The sequence below is a fragment of the Suncus etruscus genome, chromosome 11, assembly GCF_024139225.1.
Source record: "Suncus etruscus isolate mSunEtr1 chromosome 11, mSunEtr1.pri.cur, whole genome shotgun sequence".
NCBI classification, from domain to species: Eukaryota; Metazoa; Chordata; class Mammalia; order Eulipotyphla; family Soricidae; genus Suncus; species Suncus etruscus.
Genome location: NC_064858.1, coordinates 56,286,340 through 56,312,425, shown reverse-complemented (window position 1 = coordinate 56,312,425; position 26,086 = coordinate 56,286,340). Strand labels below are relative to the sequence as shown.

At 37.2% G+C, this 26,086-nt stretch overlaps 1 protein-coding gene across 4 annotated transcripts in view; it reads right to left on the bottom strand.

The window, feature by feature from the left end:
* The window catches only part of NR1H4 (nuclear receptor subfamily 1 group H member 4), an 82,777-nt gene that overhangs the window by 35,203 nt on the left and 21,488 nt on the right, over nt 1-26,086 (bottom strand). For all 4 annotated transcript variants that reach the window (XM_049782820.1, XM_049782821.1, XM_049782818.1 and 1 more), the window contains exon 2: nt 19,151-19,516. In XM_049782820.1, coding sequence (XP_049638777.1) covers nt 19,151-19,516 — 366 coding nt within the window. The remainder of the gene's footprint in view (nt 1-19,150; nt 19,517-26,086) is intronic.

Here is a 26,086-nt window from a genome sequence, read left to right as displayed (position 1 = left end):
CTGCTTATCTGAAAGGTGCATTTTCTGACATGGGACATATTAAGATGATTAATTTATTCCTTGGAGCTTTCAACAAAATTAAGTAGATAAAAAGCATAAATAAGGTAGACTGGCAGTGATAGAAAATTTGGTATTATATGCATCACTGGAATATAGATGAAAAAGTGATTATTTCAGGCCACAATTTATATTTTTAAGGTTGTGCCACATCTGGGGATCGGTAACAGCACCATAACATTTACATATTTGTTATGGCCATTTTCCAGCAGGAGATAATAAAATAATTGTTATAGTAAGTTATGACTCCACCCAAAAACTAACAATTTTCCAGCAGCCAGATGGGTATACCCACTATATAAACTGAGAACCATTATTTCCATTATAACTACATTATTTCCATGTAGTGGGGGGGAGCTGGAGTGATAGCACAGTGGGTTGGGCATTTGCCTTACATGCAGCTAACTGGATTTGATCCTCCACATCCCATATGGTCCCCCAAGCTTTCCAGGAGTGATTCCTGAGCACAGAGCCAGGAGTAGCCCTGAATACTGCCAGGTATGGCCACAAAAACAAAAGAAAATTAATTAAAAATTTAACAATGGATTTCAATATTATATAAGTATAAAGCTTCCTTGGATTTGGGAGAGTGCTTAATCTGAACTTTCCTCTGGACAGCCTTCAACCTTTAAGTGAAAAATATACTTCTTCCTTTCCTCCACACTGAGAATATGATATGATAAAGGTGGTGATAGTGGTGGTGGTGGTGGTGGTGGTAGTGAGGATGATGATGATGATGATGATGATAATGATGATGATTTTGCTTGGAGGACTACTCCCACTGTGTTGCTCAGGGATTACTGAAGACTATTTTGTGAGGTACTTGCGGGCTATACCAAGACCTCCCACATGCAAAGTATGTGCATTAGTTCTATGAGTTATTTCTTTGGCTCCCAGTGATAAAATGTGAACTAGACGTGAATTGAAGATGTCACTGTGTCTCAATCCAAAAAAGCCCTAAAGCACAAATGCTGGAGAAAATTGAGATGCAGAAACAAAGGTCAGATAATATTTTAACTGGTTCCTTGAACCAGTTAATCTTCCTCTCAGGAAAGAAGAAAGTTTAGTAGAAAAAAATGGCTTTGGTAAGAATATGAAAGAAAACCAACAATATTTCAAAGCTCTAAAGCTGAAGTGATAGTATAATGTAGTGGGTAAGATGTTTGCATGTGCACAACTTTCACCCCCAACCCCACCAGGTATGGCTCAAAGATCTAAAACCAGACACACAAAAAAGTTCAAAGTTCTTCACCTTGATAACACAAGAGCAACAAATGCTTATCTCTATATAAAATCTCAGGTAAGGGTAATTTGAGACAAGCCCAATAAAACAAACTTTTCAAAGGCGATGGTGCATAGTTCCCTCCTGGAATCCATCTTCATCCCAACTTGTGTGCTCTCAACTCTTTCTCCTCTGGATAAGTGTATGTTTTTCTTTTTCTCCCCTCATATTTCTTGAATAAAGAGATTTTACTTCACTATTTGTCTTCTTCCTGAAATTATTTTCTGTGATGGTACCTCAGAACCTGTGTGGCAGTCAGAAATGACTTTCATTTTCAAATAGCAATCCCTCACACTAGCCAGAGAGCAGGGTTCCCTAAGATCCTGGGTCGTAGGGACAAGCTCCCATGTTGTGAAGATCAAGTGAATCTCAGGTACAACTTGATGGCAGCTTAGTGGGGAATATGCGATGTAAGCTTCCAGGCCAGACAGATGCTTCTATACCACAGCATATGTACAAGTTGTAACTCTTTCAGCATTTTGCCTTTTGGCTCAATTGGGCTGAATAGGGAAGGTGGGTAGTAATATTCTCTATCTTTTAATATTAATAACTACTTCTCTTTCCACTTTACCCAAGTAAGTGGAAGAACATTAGTTGAGACAGCCAGAAGTCAGGAGACCTAGTTTTTTGAAGGAACCACTCTCAAACCTAAAAGAAGACCATTACCAGAGATTAGGTGTCCTGCAAGGAAATTGGTAAAAATAGGAAGGAAAAAGCCAAGAAACATTCAGGGTGTAGTAATTAGCTCAACATGGAGAAAGAAGCTTAAGGGAAAAGCTAAGAGTCAAGGTCAAAAAAGTCAGACATTCAAAAAATGGGGAGAAGAAATGAACAGACACTTTGATAAAAAAGAAATACAAATGGCCAAAAGGCACATGAAAAATGCTCCTTGTCACTAATCATCAGGGAGATGAAAATCAAAACAACAATGAGATACCACCTCACACCACAGAGATTGGCACACATCACAAAGAATGAGAACAATCAGTGCTGGCGGGGATGTGGAGAGAAAGGAACTCTTATCCACTGCTGGTGGGAATGCGGTCTAGTCCAAGCTCTATGGAAAGCAATATCGAGATTCCTCCCAAAACTGGAAATTGAGCTCCCATTCGACCCAGCTATTCCACTCCTAGGGATATACCCTAAGAACACAAGAATTCAATACAAAAGCCCCTTCCTCACACCTGTATTTATTGCAACACTATTCACATAGCCAGGCTCTGGAAACAACCAAGATGCCCTTTAACAGACGAATGGCTAAAGGAACTGGTACATATACACAATGGAGAGATGAAGTCATGAAATTTTCCTATACATGGATGTACATGGAATCTATCATGCTGAGTGAAATAAGTCAGAGGGAGAGAGAGAGAGACACACACACAGAATAGTCTCACTCATCTATGGGTTTTAAGAAAAATAAAAGCCATTTTTGCAACAATCCTCAGAGACAATGAGAGGAGGGCTGGAACACCAGCTCACTTCATGAAGCTCACCACAAAAAGTGGTGAGTTCTGCTATAGAAATAACTACACTGAGAACTACCATAATCATGTGAATGAATGAGGGAACTGGAAAGCCTGTCTGGAGCACAGGTGGGGGTGGGGTGGGATGGAGGGAGATTTGGGACATTGGTGGTGGGAATGTTGCACTGGTGAAGGGGGTGTTCTTTACATGACTGAAACCTAATCACAATCATTTATGTAATCAAGATGTTTAAATAAAGAGGAAAAAAAAAGAAAAGAAAAGTCATGAAATTTGCTAAAAAAATAATAAAGTAGTATTTGGATTATCCAAAAAAAAGTTAGATATGCTTGTGAATTTGTCAGCTAGAGTAACTTTCAGTAGAAAGATCTTAACATTTTTCCAAATGTCAAATCTAACCACATAAAGTCTAAAAAAAGACTGTGTTTCAGATTAATGTTGATACTGGAAGTGCAAATACCAAGGTATGCATTTTAGAAAAGACTACAGGTAAAAAAAAAGATATTTTCCTTCTTAGACAAAATGACTATATTCATTGATCCCACTAGCTTACTTGAATAAAACTTCCCACTACTCTAGCCTGTCACATGAACAGTCCTTTTAAAGCATAGCCATCAATACTGATAACTCAATAGGAATAATGCTGATCCCAAGAATACACAAAGGAAAAGAACTAGGGCAATTTTGCAGGGTTCTTTTTTATTTCCTTTTTTTAGTCTGGTTTTAAAAGAGAAAGAAATCATTATCATCTCAATAGCTGAATTAATTAGCTTTCATTCAGAGGCAGCAACACAATATTATCAGTAAATCACTTAAATATGGCTACATATACTATATTTATACTTATGCAAATTTATCCACACACATACCTCTGCCTCTATCTTGTGCATATTCAACAAGGCTCATATCAGAAAAGTCATTTGAAAATGAATGGGAAGGAAATTTACTGAGGAACAGAAGCTCCCTGGTAATAAAATATGAGTAGTCAGGGTTTTGGCATAGCCATCAGAGGAATAAGTAGCTTTAGGGGAATTCCTAGTGAGCAGCAATAGGGAAGTAAAATGTGTCCCCTCAATTATGTAGAACAATGTAGATCCTATTTATCTGCTTGCTTACCAAACCTAAATCTCAACCCTAAACAAATATATACATGTAAATATGGGGACACACACACAGATCCACTGATGGCCAGTAGGCCATTCATTACTTTGAAATCAATAGAATATTGATTAATTAATGTTGAGGATCTCCATACTTTTCAAACAACAGCAGCAAAACACAGAGTTGAGCAACCAGTATTTTCACTATGGTCTCAAAGATCCTTCTTGTAGATCTCATTCAGCACATGTAGACTAAAACAGGACTCTGCCATCCAATTATATAGAACTTACTTTGTACCTAGACACTTCACGAATGGAGATTATTCTATATTCAAATACTCCTGTGAGGTACTTTTATTATTATCTTGTCTTACAGATTAGATCATTGAATTATTTATACAGGATTTAGTTTGCTCAAGGTCTAAGAGATAGTAGTAACTGGTAGAGTTCAGACTTGAACTTTGATAGGCTCAAATTTATCTTCCTAACTACTATAGTATGTTGTCCTAGTTAACAGTTTATGTTACTACAAATGGTCCATTGATAGAAATTTCTGAGCCCCTCCTCCATTCAATGTGCTACAGTTCTCATCTATCTCGAAAATTTCTTAAAAACATCGCCTCTTCTGCCTCCTCTGCCACCTCTGCCATATCTGCTATGGAATCAGTCTCCTCAGAAGAGGCCTTTTCCAGTATGATTAATGTAGGCCTTTTCCAATGAGTCACTGAGTATGTAGCACTATGTCTGATGCCATTTGTTCCTGGGTATGACACTGTTCACAATATTGGGTTACTTTGACTTGTGAGCAAGGAAGTCCCAAGACTAAGAAATCATTGCCTTAATCCCTTTTTCCTACTCCTAATGAAAGAAGTGATCAGAAGATGGAGTGGGTAAGGCCCTTGCCTTGCTGTTGGCCAAGCTGGGTTCAATCCCCTATAATCCCTATATTGTCTCCTGAGCACTGTTCAAGAGTGACTCCTAAAACTAAAACCAGGAGTAAAATCTGAGCACCACTGCTGTGCACTTCCTTGGGAAAAAAAAAAATCCAACAAACAAAATAATTGATCATTGCTCCTCTAATAATCTAATTTTACTGCATAGTCATGACAGATTTTAATTTGTTGCTAATATGTGCTGCTCACCACTGCCTTATCTACCCCTGCCTTCCTCAATGAGGAAACTGCAGGAATGAGAGAGAAGGGCATTCATCTCCATCACAGTGTCAAAGAGAATAGGAACTCAGCATTTCTCCTTGAGCTGCTTGCTAAATTTTTTAGAACTTGATTATGAATTCCAGTCCAGGTAATTTGTTCTTAAAATCATCTATGTAAAAATTGATTTGTTCAGCCATAATAATAAACTGAGAAAGAAAATGATAAAGGCCTGTAGGGATAGTATAGCAAGAAGGATGCTTGCCTTGCATGCAGCTGACTAGGGTTCAATTCCCAGCATCACATCTGGTCTCCCTATGTAATCAATGATGTTCCAAGAGTAACTCCTGAATTCAGAGCAATGAGAAACCTTTGTGCATTGCTGAGTGTGGCGCAAAAATGAAAAAAAAATCATAAATTTTCATTTTAGCACTGAAAATGAAAAGAATAAGTCCTAATAATATTTAAAAGTCAATTTGATTAATTGTACTTAATGATTTGGGAAAACCAAAAACCTAAATCCTTTCAATCATGCTCAAAATTAAAATAATTTAATTAGCTATAATGAATAATAATAATAATAAAGACAGAATTCTCATCATTTAAGTCAACTTCATCATTACCTTATTTTTAGAAGCACCCTTAATTCCCCCCCTTTTCTCATCCTATTATTTTTAACATTCTTCACTTCATTTAACTTTATCTGAAATTATCTTATCATGACTGAAGAGCTCACTCTTTACCATAATTTCAAATGCTATAGGTAGAAAGGGATATGGTAATGAAGGAAGGAGATATAATTACTTCCCACATGTGTGCTCTAACGATTTGTATGTCCTTCACAGCAACAATGAATTTAATTCATTCACTTATTTATTTTTATGTTGTGTTTTGCAGCACTCCCCCCGCTTTTTTCATCTTTATTTAAGCACCATAATTACAAGCATGATTGTAGTTGGGTTTGTCATAAACAGAACACTCCTCTTCACCAGTGGAACATTCCCACCACCAAGGCCCCACATCCCTCCTTCCCCACCCCTGCCTCTATTCGAGACAGGCATTCTACATCTCTCATCCCTTAACATTCTCATGCTGGTTGTTAGTGTAGTTATTTCCCTAACTGCACTCACCACTCTTTATGGCGAGCTTCATATTGTGAGCCAGTCTTTCCAGCCCTCATTTCTATTGTCTCTGGGCATTATTACAATAATGTCTTTAATTTTTCTTAAAACCACAAATCTGTGAAACTATTCTGTGTCTATCTTTCTTCCTTTGACTTATTTCACTCAGCATAATAGATTCCATGTACATCCAGGTATAGAAAAATTTCATGATTTCATTTCTCCCAATGCGTTGTAGCACTCCTGATAGTAAACAGAGGTCACTCCTGATGGTGTTTGGGGGAGTTGGCACTGCCAGGAAAGGAACCCTATTCTGCCACATGCAAAATAAGCATGTTAACCCCAGTTAACATGTTCTCCAGCTCCAGGAACAACTGATGTACTGCTTTTAATTTTTGTGGGAATGAATACATATAGTCTTGTAATACGATCTGAAAATTTTTTTAATTCTGAATTTTTATTAAGCACAACTCTGTCACTTCTGAGTAGCTTCACTATGTTAGAAAGACATTTACAATTTTTTAAACAACTTATTCCTAACAACATATATTATGTGGAATCATCACGCTGCCTTCAAGCGTGTCACCTCCTTAATCAACACTCTATCCCAATCTTTTTTGGGGGGCACACTTGGCCCTGCTCAGGGGTTACTCCTGGCTCTGAACTCAGAAATTGCTCCTGCAGCTCAGTGACCATATGGAATGCGGGGATTGAACCCAGGTCTGTCAGGGGTCGACTGCATACAAGGCAAATGCCCTACTGCTGTGCATCTTTCCGGTCCCCTCTTCCAATCTTTTAGATTATGTTATTTTCCCTGTCACTCCAATCTCAATCTCACTTCCTCACCTCTCACTCTTAAGAGATGGCTGTGTTTATTTGAATAAGAAAATTAGAAACTATCACAAGATAATTCCTTCCTTCCACTTATTGAAGATGGATGGTCATCTTCTAATCCATTGCCATCTTAAAACATAGCCTCTCTGGAACTTTACCCCTCCATCCCTAGTGCTCTTTATTCCTCTTCAGGCAAATATTTCCTAAAAGAACAATCATTCACTGTCTCTAATTGCTCTTTTGGTTTCTCTTAAATCCATGCTGACTAGGTTTTCAATCCCCAAATGTCAACTGAAAAGAATCCCTGACTTCACTTTCCAGTGAAATGGCCACAATAAATACTGTCACATCTCAAATTCATATCACTAGACCTCTTGGCACAAATTACAGTTGCAGAAACCCGAACACCCATTCATAGTCCCTTGGCTATCACATAGGCCCTTGCAGCTTAGTTTATCCAGGACGGAAAAATTTGCTTTTATTCTTCAAATCTACTTCTCCTCAATTTTCACATCTTACTACTAAAATCATCTCCCTCTTTTTTTTTTTTGGGGGGGGGGGGCGGGGACACCCAGTGATGCTCAGGGGTTACTCCTGGCTATGTGCTCAGAAATCACTCCTGGCTCGGGGGACCATATGGGATGCCGGGGATTGAACCTAGGTCCGTCCTGGATTGGCCACGTGCAAGGCAAATGCCTTTCCACTGTGCTATCATTCAGGCCCATCTTCCTCTTGTTTGGACTTAAAGTTTGACAAAGAAAAATTAAATGAGATTTATTAATGCTATAGATATAGGAGAGAAAAAGAAGAAAAAATTATTTATATTGTATTCATTCTACCCTTAAGCCAAGTATGGTACCTGTTCTCATCAGGAACTCAAAGTAAGTTTGTTGAGAAGGAAGGAATGAAGTCTACCCCCCCCATTATTAAGCATTTGATTAGATCTCTCAGGTTATAAATTATATTATATATATCAGGTTATGTATATATATATATCTCAGGTTATAAATTAATTGTCAATAGTAGCAACTATGATGATGTCACAGCATTCTTCCTGTGAGATAACCTCACTCTCAAAGTATTTCTAGTGACTTAACCTGTTTAAACTTGGCAGATTATCAAATAAATAGAGGTATAATCTATTTTTCCTTAATGCTATTCATTAATAGAATAAATTTTAAAATGAAAAACAACATCACTATGTATATAAGATGTACACTTAAGTTTGAAGATTGTAACTTATCTTTTCTAATATACTGATAGCTGTTTTAAATATGTGTAATATGTAAGTATAAATTAATATTGTATGTGATAATATTGCTTTTTTAATAATGTCACTGATGATTGTCATTTCTATATGTGGAAATGGCTATGAATTTTACTTAGTTGCTATGGTATTTTTTAAGAAGTTAAAGTTTATGGAGCTGCAGAGATAATAGAGCAGGTAGGTAAAGTGCTTGCTTTGCACACGTCTGACCCAGGTTCAATCCTTGGCATCCCATATGGTCCTTCACCTACCACCAGAATGATTCCTAGTTCAGACCCAGGAATAACCCCTTGAGCATTGCTGAGTGTGACATACCCCCAGCAAAAAAGTTAGTTTAAAAAATTAAAATAGATGACATTTAAAAAGAATGTTTTATACTGAAATGAAGGGAATTTCATTAGTTTATAGTAGTGACTGCGAGGTCAGGCATGTAGTTCAGCAGTAGAATACTTGCTCTGCAAGGTAAGCCCTGGGTTTAATTCTCTGTGCCAATGTATTATACAAATAAATAGTGATTGCCTCAGTATTAGAGAATGTCAGAAGACATTCTTCAGATCATGTGTGTGAATTCATATCATAAGCAGAATTTGATTAATTTGTTAGTTTGCATTTTCTCCTCAAATGCAGAACTGACTTTTAAAACATTCATTTACTTTGCATTTGCATTCAAACTGACTTTGGAAAGCTATTTATAGCAGGATTATACAGAGGAATAATTGTTGTTCAGGAACCTTATAAATTACAGTACCAATTCTACTTATTTCTTTCATAAACTAGGAAACCTGGCCAAGAATCTGAGAATTTGTATCTCCATCTACAAAAAATTCAAAGATGATATTATCTTATGAACCCATTATATGCATAAATGAAATAAACATCTTATAATAGTTATATTCTACTGTCCCAATCCATAAATTATACCTTGTCTAATTTTAGTTTGTGCATATGAATATTTTGCAGTAGCTTTAAGAATATTAATGTGAACTTGAGGATGGATATAGAGTGTACTATGCTGAGTGAAAAAAGTTAGAGGGAGAGGAATAGACATAGAATGATTGTACTCATCTGTGGGTTATACAAAGAAGATTGTATGGTATTAATATCCAAAGACAACAGAGATGAGGGCCAAGAGGACCACTCCATGGTAGGAAGCTTGCATCTATGAGTGGAGGAGTGTAGTTAGGGCAGAGAAGGAACCTCTATGACAATGATAGTTGGAAATGATCACTTGGACAAGAACTGGGTGCTGAAAGGAGATAAAGTGATATCCATGCAGTAACGATATTGCAAACCACAGTGTCTAAAAGAAGATAGAGAGAGAAGAAAATAAAAATAATTTATTAGAGAGAAGAGAATAAAAATAGTTTATTAAAAGCAAAAGTAGTACTTGGGGAAAATTTTATAGAATTTCAGAAAAATATTTAAAAAATAAAATAAGATCCAAAACCAAACTTCCACCTTGGGAGATTACAGAAGAGCAAATTAATTCCAAAATAAGCTGAAATGGATATCATCTAATATATCAAGAACAATATAAAAAAAAACCCATAAACTCAAAAGTGAATCCTTTAAAAGAAAAAAAATCAATAACTCTAATGAAGCTAAGAGAAGAGGAAATACAAATTACTAATCAGAAATAGAAAAAAGTTCAATGTTAACAATCCCATGGACATTAAAAGTATAAGTCAATATTATAACTAACTAGGCTTTTCCTGATTATTCTGTGTTTGGGGGCAGGAGAAATGGTCATGTAGATATGGACAGACTACCAAAATAATCAAAACCAAAATATAAGAAATAAACCAAAAGTGATTATTAGCAGTTGCCTCTAGGGAGGAGGCCTTGGAACAGAAAGCTGAGACTTTCCCCAAATATGTCTCATAAATAATTATTTAGTTATTAAATAATTATTGACTTTTAAATCCGGTACTCATTGCTTTGGCAAATGGTCATTAAGTGATAAAGTCCAGAAGAATTAAAAGAAAATCTTGTTGTATATTTGTTGAAAGGACATGGAGAGGAATAAAGATGTCTCACTTAACTTATATTTGTATAAATTTTGGGGCTGGTGTTTTGGTGGGCACACCTGGTGATGCTCAGGTGCTAATCCTGACTGTCCTACTAGTGTTCAGGTGACCAGGTGGCCTGGGGATCAAACCCAGACCTTCTACATGCTAAACAAGTGCTTAGCAAATTGAAATATTTTTCTAGTAAATATTTGAATATGTATGTATGAGCTGCTTACATATCTATATGATAAATAACCAGTAATTGAAGTCTTCTACAAATAAATTTTATTTTAATAAGTTTAATAGTTAGATGTTGCTTATGTATTTAATTTAAAATGTTTTTATTTTTCACATAAATGTTATGTCTTAAATCATTAATATATATTTATTTGAAATATCTTTTGTGGGTCAGCAATGCTCAGAGCTTACCCCTAACTCTGAACTCGGAATTATTGTTGACATGAGATGCCAAGGAGTGAGCTTGGGTTGGCTACATGCAAAGCAAACTCTTTACCCTCTGTGCTATCACTCTGGCCCAATTCTTAACCACTGAAAATTATACTTTTATCATTTAATGTTTCTGTACTTTTAGCTATCATTTTATTGCTTTCACATTTTAAAATATTTGTTTTATTTTATTTTCCCTTTGGCTCAGTTATGAAATAGCTTTCACACATTGCTCTAAAATGGTGTCTATGAAAATTGGAATTCTATTTGTTTTGCTACTACTATAGCTCATCTTCTTAAAATAATGCCTGTCAAATAATTGATGCTTAATAATATATGCTGAATAAAGTACAGAATTAATTTAAACTTATAGAAATTGAAGCCTAAATTAATTAACTTGTTAATTAATAGGAAATGAGAGAACTTTGAATGAAGGTAGACTATGACCCAAATTAGAAAAGCTTATGAACAGAAAAAAGGATAAGATAAGAAGAACTCAATAAAAATAACAATAGCTATTGCTTCTTGAGCACTCGAGTGTGCCAGGTACAGAAACAGATGTATTCAATTCAATCTCTCTCTCTCTCTCTCTCTCTCTCTCTCTCTCTCTCTCTCTCTCTCTCTCTCTCTCTCTCTCTCTCTCTCTCTCTCTGCCTTACAACCTCCAGATAACTGTCTCAAAGATTTGTCCTGAAAATTAAATGGGTTTCTACATGTAAAGCTTCTTGGAAAAGTCTACACTTAATAATAACTTGATATATTTATATCTATCATTTATCTACCTACCCATCTATCCACCCATTTCCTCAGTCTTCATCATCATATTGTTATTGCCATCATTAACCATTTAATCCTCATCATCATCATCTTTATTTTATTTTGTTTGGGTCCATATCTAGAGATGCTCAAGACTTTCTTCTGACTCTGTAACAGACTCAAGGATCACTTCTGGCAGTGCTCAGGAAACCATATTTCCAGAATGCTGATGATCCAACTTGGGTTAGCCACACGCAAGGCAAACATTATCCACTGTATTATCACTTTTAGTCTCCCACTTTTGCAGTAATTCTTTTAAAAAAGAGCTTCCAGTGCAGTGTAACTGTTTGGAACACTGCCTTGCATCTCATTCTAAAATCACTTGAGGGGCCAGAGTGATAGCACAGCGGGGAGGGCATTTGCCTTGTATACAGCTTACCTGGGTTCAATCTTTGGAATAATTTCTGAGCTCAGAGCCAGGAGTAACCCTAATGCTGCTGGGTGTGGCAAAAAAAAAGAAAAGAAAGAAAGAAAGAGAGAGAGAGAGAAAGAAAGAAAAAAGAAAGAAAGAAAGAAAGAGAGAGAGAGAGAAAGAGAAAGAAAGAGACAGAGAGAAAAAAAGAAAGAAAGAGAAAGAAAGAAAGAAAGAAAGAAAGAAAGAAAGAAAGAAAGAAAGAAAGAAAGAAAGAAAGAAAGAAAGAAAGAAAGAAAGAAAGAAAGAAAGAAAGAAAGAGAAAGAGAAAGAAAGAGACAGAGAGAGAAAAAAGAAAGAAAGAAAGAAAGAGAAAGAAAGAAAGAAAGAGAAAGAAAGAAAGAAAGAAAGAAAGAAAGAAAGAAAGAAAGAAAGAAAGAAAGAAAGAAAGAAAGAAAGAAAAAGAAAGAAGAAAAGGAAATCACTTCACCTGTGAAGTACTACAGGCTCATTATTAATTTTTATAGGTTTAGAACTCAGATACAAATTCATTTATATGAGTTAGGTTTTCTCAATTTCTCTAAAAGTCTAGGGAAATGAAAGGACCCCATGGAAACTTTCTACACCAGAAGATTTTTCATTATTCTGGAAGTTTCTCTAAAATATAAAAACTAAGTCACATTTTATGTGTTTATTTTGTTCATTTATTTATGTGTTCACTATGTATTCAGAAAGACACTTGGATCACTCATTTGCTAGTAAAATGCCTTTTAAGCTTCTGCCATGTCTTTATGAATAGCTGTTCACTCTCTTGACATGAGCATGAATATGACTGACACTGACCTATTAGAAAATGCAGCCATTTGAAACTTCCAGTCAGATGCAGATTGATGCAGATTGGTTTTGTAAATTGAAGCTTGAAGTTTGCATCAAAATCCACATAGACATTAGCTGATTTCCTTACATACTCCTGATAATAGAGCGAAAAGAAAGCTGTTGATTTAAACTAGTGCCCAAGGATTGGCCATCATTGTCACTCTGCTTTATGCCTGCAAAGTTCAGTAACTAGGATTATTTTCTGGTTGAAATTTCCCTCACTAATATTGTAAGTATCTATGACAAATAAAACATCCAGAAAAAATGATATTTCTAAGTGAAATAGAGAACAAGGAAATAAGGAAGTTTAGTGATGAGCTGTTTTTAAGTTAAAACGTTTTTGGGAAATTATACAACTGGGAATACGCTTGCCTTGCATGTGGTCAACCTGAGTTTCTACCTGGCATCCCAGGTGTATGCCCTGAGCATACAAAGCAACAACAAAAATGTTTTTCTTGTGTGCACTTTAAATTAGTTTATTTTTTCATATTTGTATTTTTTATTTTTTGTCACAGCTAGGGATGCTTAGGAATCATTCCTTTTAAACTCAAGGGATCTTGCAGTGACAGGGATCAAGCCACAGCCTCTTGCATGTAAAGCAAATAATGTCTTATTGAGCTGTTGTTCTTGTCTCTTTAGGTACCCTTTGAATTATGACATAACACAATCTTCAGTGAATATTTAAGCAAGAAGTCCTCACAAAGATCTTATAACATAGATATTGCTTCAATTTTGCAGAATGGAGGTTCAGGAAAGGTAAATGTTTTATGAATTAGGAATTGAACAGCTGAATATCCATTGCACGCTTCTTATATTTCATTATGAGCTCTCAATTGTTAAGGCAGGAACACCACATATGGCCAAAAATCTGCCCATTCATATAGGTTAAGTACGAGATGTACCCTTCCCTCCCAAACTGAGTTCTGGAATTGAGTGTTCAGACAAATGTAGAAATTCTAATTTTGGAATCCTAGAACAAAGGGATTCTTGTTCCCTTTTCTGGAAGATACAGAGGAGGTTCTTGACTTCCCTGTACTAAGGCAGAGGAAATGGCAGCTGAAGATTCCAGTACTATAGCTGAGAGATAACGGACCTCCCTCTCTAAGCTTTAGAGAAGCAGGGATCTAGACAGGAAGGAGAAATGCACTCAGGAGTCCAGGATGGTATGTCAGAAACTTTCCTCAGGATAATAAAGGAAGTATTGCACTGCACTTACAGCATCAAAAACAAGTATCTTACCCCTCAGGCTCAAACCCTCCATAACTCTACCTAATCCTGGATTTTAGAAAAAACTCCAGAAAAGTTTAGGAGAGTGAGGAGGTGACTAACATATTCCTGAATTGAAGGAGATATAGTTACCTCCAATGTTTGAAATAGAAGTAACTCCAATGTACAACATCAGGGTATATTTCTAGCATGTTTGCCCTGAATTTTGTGTGCTCTTTCATTATAGTACTTCCAGCTAATTCTACTCTGACCCTTGAAAGTCATTAGACTAATTTAGGGATTATTAATCTAGAATAGGGATAATCAAACTCCGCCTACATCACTGAGCCAAATTAGGCCCATTGCCTGTTTGGTTTTTTTACTTGCCTATTTTTATAAGTAGTCACAGTCATGCCTCTTCCTCACAAGGCTGTACTTGTAGAGTTGTACAATCAAAGAGTAATTTAAAAGCTTAAAACATTTCCTCTCTGTCTCTTTATAGAAAAAAATTGTCTACCCTGGCAAAGAATATGTACATGGCCTGGTTCCAGCTCATGCCCTCCCTGGACACCTTTTGTTATTTTGTAGCCACTCTGGGGGCAATGCCTCAAATCAAAACCAACAACAAAACTCTGCCTTTATCAGCCCTTTGAAAAATGTTACTTCCCAAGGTCTGGGGTGTAGCTTTTGATAGAATGTTTGTCTGGTATGACATCCACCCTAGCCCATACAAAACAACACAATATATATCTCTGCCCAAACTTGAAATATTTTTTTTTAGTAAGCCCTTTTCTTTTAAAGAATGAAAATTATAAAAAATACAGTAAAATGGTGTAGGTGGCAGTTGTTGTTTGCATGGGCCCAGCAAAATATGGGGGAAATGGAAGGGAAAAGCCTTGGCCTAAATATGAGACCTTACCCCTGAAATTTTCTGGCATAAGACCAACTCTGTACTCCAGGCATACTAGGTAGTCCAACCACTGAGTCATTTTCTGTGGTCTGAATTTTTTTTTTTTTCTCTCAGATTCACTGTTGTTGGTGTTAGGTTTCTGTAATTGAAGATTCTGGTTTCTGTGCATCTTCTTTATTGAAGTCAGTATGATGTTGAATGTCCTCTAGTTTCACCTCACCATTAGCAGGCAATGTGGAGAGCCCTGCCCTGCAAGCAGGTTTTTGTTGCTGCTAAATTGTCTTGTTGTTAAGAGAAACCTCTTTGGAGTAAATGGATGCCAGGGCAGCAGTAGGATCTTCCCTGGTAGAGGTTTGCTTCCTGGTGATGTTATAGACAATTGTGGTCGTTTCTGTAGATGGTATCCATGGTGTATGGGCAATATCTGTTCTTATGAGGCCTGAGCCAAGTCATTATGACCTTTGAACTTGAAATATTTTATTCCCAAAGATCAATTCTTTTTCTTCCAATGAAGATTTAAAAATTTTTTTCTTTTCTTCCTTTTTTTTTTTTAGGCCACACTCAGGCAGTGTCAGGGATTATTCCTGGCTCTGTGCTCAAGAATTACTCCTGGCAGATTTGGGAGGGATGCTGGAGACTGAACCCAGGCTGTGTGTGCAAAAAAACACACCTTAGCTGCTGTACTATCATTCTGACCCTTCAGTTTTCTCTGTCTCTCCTTCCTTTCCTCTCTCTCTCTCTCTCTTCTGCCTTTCCCTCCTTTCCTCTCTCTCTCCTGCCTTTCCCTCCTTCCCTCCCTCCCTCCTCCCCTCCCTCCCTCTCTCCTTCATTTCTTCCCTCCCTCTCTCTCTCATTTTCTCCCTCCCTCCCTCTCTGTCTGTGTCTCTGTCTCTGTCTCTCTCACTGTCTCTCTCTGTGTGTCTCTCTTACTCTCTCTTTTTGTTTTTGGGCCACACTCAGCGGTGCTCAGGGGCTACTTCGGCTCTGTGCTCAGAAATCACTCCTGGCAGACTCCTGAGTGGGATGCTGGGGATCAAACCCAGGTTGGCCGTGTGCAAGGCAAAATCCTCATCCTCAATGTTATAGCTCAAATCCCTTCAATTCTCTTTTAAACATGTTTTTTTTTTTTTCTTGTCTCTTAGAAGTCTGAGACCTTGCTTTTATTTTGGGAGTCTGCCATCTCTAATTTGTAATCTCTATTTTCTATTGTTTCACCTCTGAAAGGAGGTGAATTTGAGCCAGTTTACTGACTCTACAGGGTTATTCCCTTGGCTCAAACTGTATCAATAGTAGACTTTTTTGTAGTCAGCAGAGCCATGACAAAATACTTTGAGTGTAGAATGATTATTTAGTGAACAAGCATTTAAATACATTCTGGCCTGGTGATTATTAGCAAAAGTTCCGTTGGATTTAAAAGCTCTATCTGTGAAACTCTGGTCCACATTAACTGGGAAGCCTGGGGCAAGTTGCATTTCACTTTATTCATCTACAAAATGGAAATGATACAGAGGGTAAGGTGCTTGCCTTGCAAACACTGGCCCCAGTTTCATCTCCAGCCCCATCTAAGGTCTTCTCAGCAATGTGAAAAGTGATTCCTGACCACAGAGCTAGGAGTAAGCCCTGAGTTAGCACTGACTGTCACCCCAAAATCAATACCAATACATAAATAAAATGGAGATAAGGAATGATAATTGAAAACTTTACTGCTAAAATATAAATAGATATATCCCATGTACTTATTAGTCCTGGTCTCTAAGAACTTCTTTTGGAAATCCCTTTTTTCCTCACTTTTTTTTTTTTTTTTTTTTTGGTTTTTGGGCCACACCCGTTTGACGCTCAGGGGTTACTCCTGGCTATGTGCTCAGAAATCGCCCCTGGCTTGGGGGGACCATATGGGACGCCGGGGGATCGAACCGCGGTCCGTTCCTTGGTAGCGCTTACAAGGCAGACACCTTATCTCCAGCGCCACCTTCCCGGCCCCTTTTTTCCTCACTTTTAACACAGGCACAGATATGTGTACCAAAGTTGCCATAGGATCTAAGAAAAAGAAAAGTTGTGTAATATGCTTATGATGAGAAATGTCATATCATTATTGGCATTGAAATTTATAGGATTTTTTTCTGAATAAAATTTTCAGAATAAACTATACACCTTTTTTTATTTATTTCTTTTTGCACAGGAAACATGATTTGTGTCTAGGCCATGTTGCTAGTCTACAATTTTACCTACTGAGTTGTCCTTTCAATGACCTAGTACAGAGCAGGTCCCCTCCCCCTTTGTCCTCTGTCCTCTTATCCCACAGTGAGAAATTTCGCAATTGAAACGCTCAATCAAACTGCTCTGCCAGATGAATTCTCAGGTGCATTTTATAGAAGATTTACTCCAGTTGTAAATCTGTAGTACAGACCAGTTGTAAATCTGTAGCACAGTGGGTAGGGCACTTGTCTTGCATGTGACTATCCAGACTCAATTCCTAGCATCCTGTGTGGTCCCCATACCCTACCAGAAGTAATTACTAAGTGCTGAGCCAGGAGTAACTCCTGAGCATTGCCAGGCATGGCCCAACTTCCCCATTTTCCCAAAAAGATTTACACCAATTGTTCTCAATGTTTAGATAGAGTGTTAGTGAAATCAAGTACTCCTGAGCTTTATGTACGGAATTCAGATTCAGCAGTAGCTCAGGTGGAGCATTCTCTGCTTGCATTTCCTATAAGTTAAAAAATGATGCTATGGACAATACTTGGAATAGTGCATGTCTACACAGACAAGAAAAGAGGTGTTTGGGAATTGGAATCAATAACTAATGGAGTCTTGGTCAGTTGTTTTTAAATTCAGAAGGGAAATTATTTTTCTCTTTTAAAGGAAATCGAATAAAATCACAAGTCTTTTCAAAGTGAGTTATATAGTTTACACAATTTGATCATTTGAACTTTCAAAGGTTTTGGAATGTCCTTGAGCTATTCTTATGTGACTGGGTCCTCTGTTTATCTTTATAGCAATCATTAACATCTGGGAACCCCAATTTGGCACAGCATTGAACAGATGTCACTGTTCCAGGGACAGTTCTGATTCAGTTTTCAGAAACTCAGAAATGAGCATGGTGCCGAACTCAGGACAGTCATTTCACAAATATTTGTTGAATGAGCAAATATAAAAATTGCCAGATGAATCTCCTAATCCATTCTGGTCTTTCCTCTAATTTTTTTCTTGTTAGTTGCTCAGGTGGCCACACACAGGAGCCTGAGTCATGCCCAAAAGGGCTCTAAGGCCACCAGGACCATACTTGGCCCCCAGAAGGCCATTTGATGCTGAGGATCAAAGCCATGATCTGACCCATAGATAGACTCTACTACTTGAGCTAAATATGTCCACCTCAGAAATGTTACTAACTTGTTATCTGTGTCCCATCCAGAGAGTAATCACCAAAGATTTTATATGCAGTCATTAGCTTATTTCAGGTGCTACAGTTTATTCATTTTAAATGGATTGCAATTTTATTGATCTTTCCCAAACAGTCATTCCCTAGGTTTCTGCAAAATGTTACTTCCTTTTTCTTTCTGTTTTTTATTCCTGTCTTTCTCAATTAACTAATGTACCAAAAAAAATGTATTTTAGTGCTCATGGAATGAAGTCTTGATCCCTTTGATCTTAATTTTTAATGTATTATTTTAAGATATTTTATTTCATTTCATGGTGCTTTAGGGTATATGTGCTATCAGGGATCAGGGATCATGTATTGAATCCTGTACATGCAAGGCATATTATTTGAGCCACATCCTTGGCTTGGTGATATTAATTTTTTAAAATAAGAATTCAATATTTTCTGTATCTGTCTATCACTGCCTCTTTTCTTCTTTCTGATGCAGAGATCATTTGTACATACCTAAGGTTCTATACATGAGAAACTTGAGGTCTACCACTAGGCCATATCAGTAATGTGATTTATATTTACCTTTTTCTAAAAGAGCATCAAAAGCAAACAAAACCTTCAATAATGAATTCCTTTTAACTATGTGTGGTAGTAAATAGGAAACAGTTACTTTTATTTTCCCTACTCATATCAAAGTCTCAACAGACATCTCCTTTTCTACATAGGTGGTGAAATAGAATGAGGTAGGACCATGGAAGGAGAAAATAAGCAATCATATTTGAAAAAAAGGACAATCCAATTCAAGGGATTTAACAATTAATATAGTAAACCTTAACAGAAGACAATCACCCATTGGAAGATACTTACCTTTGCACCCCTCACAGGTCAGTGCATTATAATGGTATCCAGATGCTCTATCTCCACAAACAACACACAACTCATCTCCTTTGATTCTCCCCGTGGAAGTCCCCATTCGGGCCTTCTTTGCTACGGGACATTCGGCTAGCTCTGTCTCTCCAGGATAGAGGGACTCAGCGGGCATGCGCCTGAGTTCATATATCCCTGGAGAGTACCACTCTTCAGGCTGCTGCTGGTAAAAACCCAGGTTGGAATAATAAGAAGATGGTGAAATCTGCGGCTGAACTTGAGGAAATGGAACATTGTTGTACTGGGCGTAGGACTCCACATCTAGGGTCTGCCCCAGAGTAGCTGCAGCTTGTTCTGTAAGCACACCTGAAAAGAAAGCAAACCTGGTATTAGCATTCTCCCAGCAGCTACAGGGTGGGTCAACAATGGAATGAAGAGTCTAGGCTCAAAGAAGAGATGGAAATACTTAACTACATACAATCAATAACTTTTTTCTAATCTATTAAAATTAACTGACAGATTAAAAAGCTTGGAAAATATCTGCAAATACAACATACTAAAAACTCACATAAGTTTTGCACATCAATAAAAAAACACTAAACTTGGAAAATTTAGGATTTCTCTTTTAAAAAAAGAAATATTTTAAAGTGACTCAATGGGAAAAATCCATATTTCACAATAGCTCAAGGCACACGCAGTTTTTAGAAATATAATTAGAAGTGGCTCGTGAACATACAAAAATGTACTGATTCTTGGCAATAAGTAACTTAAATAATTCAGTTGAAACTATAAAATAAAAAATAGTGTCATCTTTTTCAAATGTATCAAGGTTTGAAACACTGACATTTCACTGGTTGAGAAAACAGATATTTTGGCAGTGCACAATATGGTTCAGCATTTAAAATTCAAATACTATTTCAACTCAACAATTTCGTGGCCAGAAAATTAATTTTCAAGATATCCTTGGCACACATGTGTTCCTTGGGCTCATGCACATGGTGACTGCATGCATGTGTTGTCCGCATGTTCTTCTGAGATGTGGACTTTCCTACTTTCATGCTGGGTTGTGTAATGGGGTTCTCTCTGCCTTTGGAGAAGAGGCCCACAACCTTGGGTGCGTTGTTCTTTCTTATCCTCTCCCACCTCTTCTCAGAATTTCCAAATAAGTTCTGTTATTATTTAAAAAATAAAATATAAAAAAGATAATCTTCACTGATAAGAAAAACTATGTAAAGATTTTTATTTGCAGCAGCAATATTTGTAAGAACCAGAAATGGAAAGTCATTTAGGTATTCATCAGTAGAAGTGCAATTATATAAGGTTCATTATCAAATCCTTATGTATCTGTAAATCGTGACTTAGGCCTATGGATACGAATATGTAAAGATTTCTACAATATGGCACTACTTGAAAAATTAAACTTTAAATTAATATGTAAGTTTATTTATTTATTTTTGGTTTGGGGGCCACACTCAGCTCTGCTCAGGGCTTACTCCTAATTCTGAGCTCAGAGATCTCTCCTGGCATGACTCTGGTTATCATATGTGGTGCAAAAATATTGAATCAGGATCAATCAGCTGCATGCAAGGCAAGTTTCCTTATTTCTGTGCAACTTCTTTAATGTTATGTACATCTTGTAAATGTGCACTAGCAAGCAAAAGTATGTACAGCAAGGCAAAGTCCTGTGCTACACAAAACAGGATGATGAGTACTTATAGAAAGCTTTGGTTTGGGGGTGAGAGATTGCGTGATCTTTGACTGTGGTGTTGCCATATACATGTACTATTTTAATCATTCTACAATAAACACATTGGGGGTGGGGTGGAATATGAGAGGAAAAGGAATGAAAAGCCTGGAAGTCATTTTTTATTAATTGCTTTATTTAAGTACTATGATTATAAAATTGTTCATTTTTGGGTTTCAGTCACACAATGTACACCACCCTTCATGTACTGATATGTACCCTTCTCACCAGTGATGTCTTCCTTTTCCGTCCCACTTCCCAATTCCCCACCTGTCTCTGGGGCAGGAAATTTGCTTCTCTCGCTCTCACTCTCTCTCTTTCTCTCTCTCTCCTTTTTTGTCACTGTGGTTTGCACCATTGTTAATGGAGGGGTGCATTTCACATCACTTTCTCCCCTCTCAGCACTCAGTTCTTGTCCAGAGCAAACAGTTCCAACTATCATTGTCCTAGTACATCTTTCTCTACTCTAACTGCACTCACTGCTCTTTGTGAAAGATTCCTACTCTAGGCTGGGACTCCTGACACTCCTCTCTATTGTCTCTGGATATCATTACCATACTGTCTCTTTTTCTTCTTATATCCCACAAGTGAGTGATATTATTCTAAGTCTATGTCTTTCCCTCTGACTCAGCATAATAATCCATGTATAAGAAAATTTTATGGCTTTATTTTCCTAATGGCTGCATAGTATTTCATTGTATAGATATACCACTGTTTCTTTTGCCACTCATCTGGGTGCCTGGGTTGTTTCCAGATTTTAGCTATTGTAAATAGTGCTGCGATGAACATAGGAGCATGAAGGGCATTTTTGTATCATGTTTTTGTGTTCCTGGGGTATATCCCTCAGATAGTATTCTGAATCATATTGGAACTCAATTTCTAGTTTTTTGAGGAATAATCATATTGTTTTCCAAAAAGACTGGACTGTCTGCATTTCTTTTTCCTTTTTTTTTTTTTTTTTTTTTTTGGTTTTTGGGCCACACTCGTTTGACACTCAGGGGTTACTCCTGGCTATGTGCTCAGAAATCGCCCCTGGCTGGGGGGAACATATGGGACACCGGGGGATCGAACCGCGGTCCATCCTACGCTAGCGCTTGCAAGGCAGACACCTTACCTCTAGTGCCACCTTCCCGGCCCCTGCATTTCTACCAGCAGTGAATGAGCTTCCCTTTCTCCCTACACCAGCACTGATAATTTTTGTTTTTTGTGATGTGTGCCAGTCTCTGTGGTATGAGGTGACACCTCATTGTTGTTTTGATTTGCATCTCACCTGATAATTAGTGAAGTGGAGCATTTTTTTAATGTGTCTTTTGGTCACCTGTATTTCTTCTTTGAGGGAATATCTGTTCATTTCTTCTACCCATTTTTAAATGGGGTTAGCTGTTTTTTTTCCTTCTTGCAAAGTTCCATCAGTGCCTTGTATATCTTAGATATTAACCCCTTATCTGGTAGATATTGGGTGAATAGTTTCTCCCATGCCAAGGGTAGCCTTTATATCTTGGTCACTATTTGAAATGCAGAAGCTTCTTAGTTTAATGTTGAAATAATAAACACTTGAGAATTATTGCCTAGCCCTGAAGCAGCCCAAAGGCATGAAGACCATATTCCTGTGATACGCAAATCCTATGATCCATGGGCAGAAAAAGACTGAGGCACCACCCAGAGGCAGAAATTCAAATCCCCACAAGTGTGTACCCCTCGGAAAAGGAGAACCTAACCAAAAAAGTGCCTAAGATTATAAAGGGACAGCCAACAGTGCAAGATTGTGATTATGATAAGGCCATCAACAGTGCAAGACTTTCTGTGTCAAAGTCCAAATAAACTTCTATGTATACCAAGCACCAAAAAAAAAAAATTATTGAAGGAATATATAAAATCTCCCTCCCAAAAGCCTTTCAGGGCTTACTCTTCAAGCTCCTATTCTCCCTTGAACCATGCATCTCACTTGCTTGTCTCTATTAGCTTGCTTTTTTTGACTCTGAAGAAGCCAGTGCTCTCTCATATTCCCTCTCTTTTTTCTCCTCTTACATTTACCTAAGTTTCATTCAATAAAAATTATCTTGCTTTCCTATTTTGTTTCCTCACCTGAGGATCCAGAAAACCTGTCCTGAGATTAAAACTAGCTTGTTCTTTCCTGTAAAGAGCCTGTTTTCTTTCCTACAGCCTGAGTCCACAGGTCCCAGAGAAATCAGTGGCAGAGATGAGCTCCCATGCCCTACAGAACAAGTGGACACCAGGCAGGCAGCTGCTTTGTTGGGCTGGTGGAACATGAATATCTGTATTGTGTACATTCTTGTCATTGACTTTGTCTGCCCTGATCCACGCCAGGCATTTCCTGAGCACTGTTGGCTGAGATGGTTTGAGCACAGTTGTAGAACCACTCTTTTCTCAAATCTATCTCCCTAACTCCTGACTTTGTCAGGTCACCAGCATACACAGATAAAAATATCAAAAAATAATCACCATAAGTCCACTGCCACACATGCTAATATTTGTTTTCTTCTGTGGGAACTTTAAATATCTGCCCCCTAGGAACTTTAGAAGGGCAACCCATTATTTAAAAACCTTTATTTTGATTGTAGTTTAGGTAACATGGTTACAATAGAATTCGTGCTGGTAATTTTAGCTATCCTTATGTCATTTCTATATCTTTCTCTCCTAAACCCCCAATTACCTTCCCTCCTTGCTTGGTAATAAATTCAGTTCTGTAGCCTAGGGCCAACAGTTTGTTATTTAATACTATGGATTCCCATGCTTGATTGCTTTTCTATGTGCCACAGATGGGTGTGATCATCACTTGACTTTATCTATCTGACTAATTTTGCTTAACATAATGTCCATCAGTTCCACTTAACTTGCAGCAAACTACACTTAATCTTTTTTAATTGAAGAGTATTCCATTGAGTCTAATCATAAATCATAACTTCAATATCTATTCTTATTGAATACTGTGTTGTTTTATCTCCTAGTTATCATACTTGGTGCAGTGATAAACAAAGGTGTGGGTTTTTCTTTTCCAGATGCAATCCAGTACTTTGAACTATAGTTACCATGCTGTATCTTACACTGTTTAAAACAAAGTGTTTTTGCTGAAAGCTTGACATGCAATAAGTACTCAGAAAATGTAAGTAGCATCAAAATAGAAATAATAATTATTTCTATGAAATAATGCCTTATCTAGAAAGCCTCTAAATAATGGAAACTATCAGATTGTATAAATACTTTTTTACCAGAAAATACATTACGGCATTTTAGAAAATGTAAATATTTATGCTATACATTCATAGATACAAACCAGATTATAGAAGAGTATGTACATGTGTTTAATTTTTCAAACCCAGAAATTATAGATTAAATATATACATTATATACAATTTATGAATAGCTTATATAGTTTATATAGCTTACGAGTAGCTTATATATAACTTATAAATAGCAAGATATAGAGCAAATTAAAGTTTTATTGACAAGCTCCAATTGTCACAGCAGCAAACTTGGGATGAAAAATCCAGTGTCAGGGAATCGAATGAAAAAACACAGAGGTACAGTTCCTCCTCTGAAGTCCTTGGGGGCCAATGTGTTTTGGAACTGAGCATTCTTTTGGCTTGTGGACCAGAATGCAGTGTGATTCCTTCTAGCATAGTTTGGAATGGAACCCAGAATCAAAACCAGCAGTACTGAGTGGAGGAGGAGAAACATAAATATGAAAGGGTGGGGTCCAGGGACAAAGTGGTCTCAGGAGCATTGATGTAGATATAAAAGGACAGAACTAAATATCCAAATCAAAGTCAACAACATGGGATCAAGAGACCCAATCTTTAACAATCTAAACTTAAGATGGGCCTGTTATACTGGGGAGCAAAGGGATAAACTCTGGGAACATTGTTAGAGAGAGGTAGACACTGGCCCATATTTGATTGCATGTCTGAAATCCAACTATGAAGAACTTTGTAAATCACAATAGTTTCAATAAAATAAAATTAAAAGCCAGCAGTATTTTCCATGGAGAAATATATGGATATTAACACTAAAAGGAATCAATAAATGTTAGGAATAATCTCAGATCAGATTTTGTTCACTTATTTAGATAAAGATTTTTCCAATATCTTTAAAAGTTTTATTATAGTTTATGTAGTTACAATAACATTAATAAGGTTTATGATATCAATATATAATGACTACTACCAACAAAATGCTCTCAACTTTCTACTACTAACATTATGCCACCCCTACTCTGTTCTTTTCTCCACCTCCCTCTCCACTTCCTGGAAAGTGGTATATTACAATGCCAAGAGTTAGTCATTGTTTTCCAGGTTCTTTAGAAAGTAGACATCTTATTATAGAAGTAAATGTACTTCTATAAATCAAGCAATTTTCAAGGCATTTGAGGGGGCTATCCCCAGTGATTATTTGCCAACTAACTTCATTGCTGGTGTCCTATAATGTGGAGCTCCTTAGACCCTGGGCTGCCTCGAACCACCAGGGCCACATCCAATGATGTTAAGGAGACTATGCAGTGTGTCTTGTATTATATGCTGCATTTCATTGCATGCAATGCATGTGCCTGATGACTAAGTGATCTCATCGGTCCTAGATTACATAAAAATAAGTTTTTGCTTATTTATATCTTATTCAATAAGTTTGCACTTTGGGGAAAACATTTCATTTTCAAAATGTTTGTAGCTTATTGATTAGGGATCATGGATGCTTAATTTCTGAAAAATTTTTTGGAATCTGTATTTGGATATCTATACACTTCTTCCTTCCTTCCTTCCTTCCTTCCTTCCTTCCTTCCTTCCTTCCTTCCTTCCTTCCTTCCTTCCTTCCTTCCTTCCTTCCTTCCTTCCTTCCTTCCTTCTTCCTCTTTCCCCTTTCCCTCTAAATCTCTCTTTATTTTTGATGCCACAACTAACCTAGGGCTTCAAATGTGCAACGTAGATGCTTTACCTCTGAACCACATCCTTTTTCTATAGTTGTTTTGTTTGTTATTCTAGAGTTTCACACATGGCAGAACTCAAGGATAATTCCTGGTTCTGTGCTCAGGGATAACCCTGGTAGGGCTCAGGGGACCATATGGGATGATTGGGCTCAAACCTAGGTCCGCTGTGTATAATGCAAGTGCCTTATCCACAGTACTTTCATTCTGCCCCTATAGTTCTTTTTTATTTCTAACTTCTCCCTAAATATAAGAC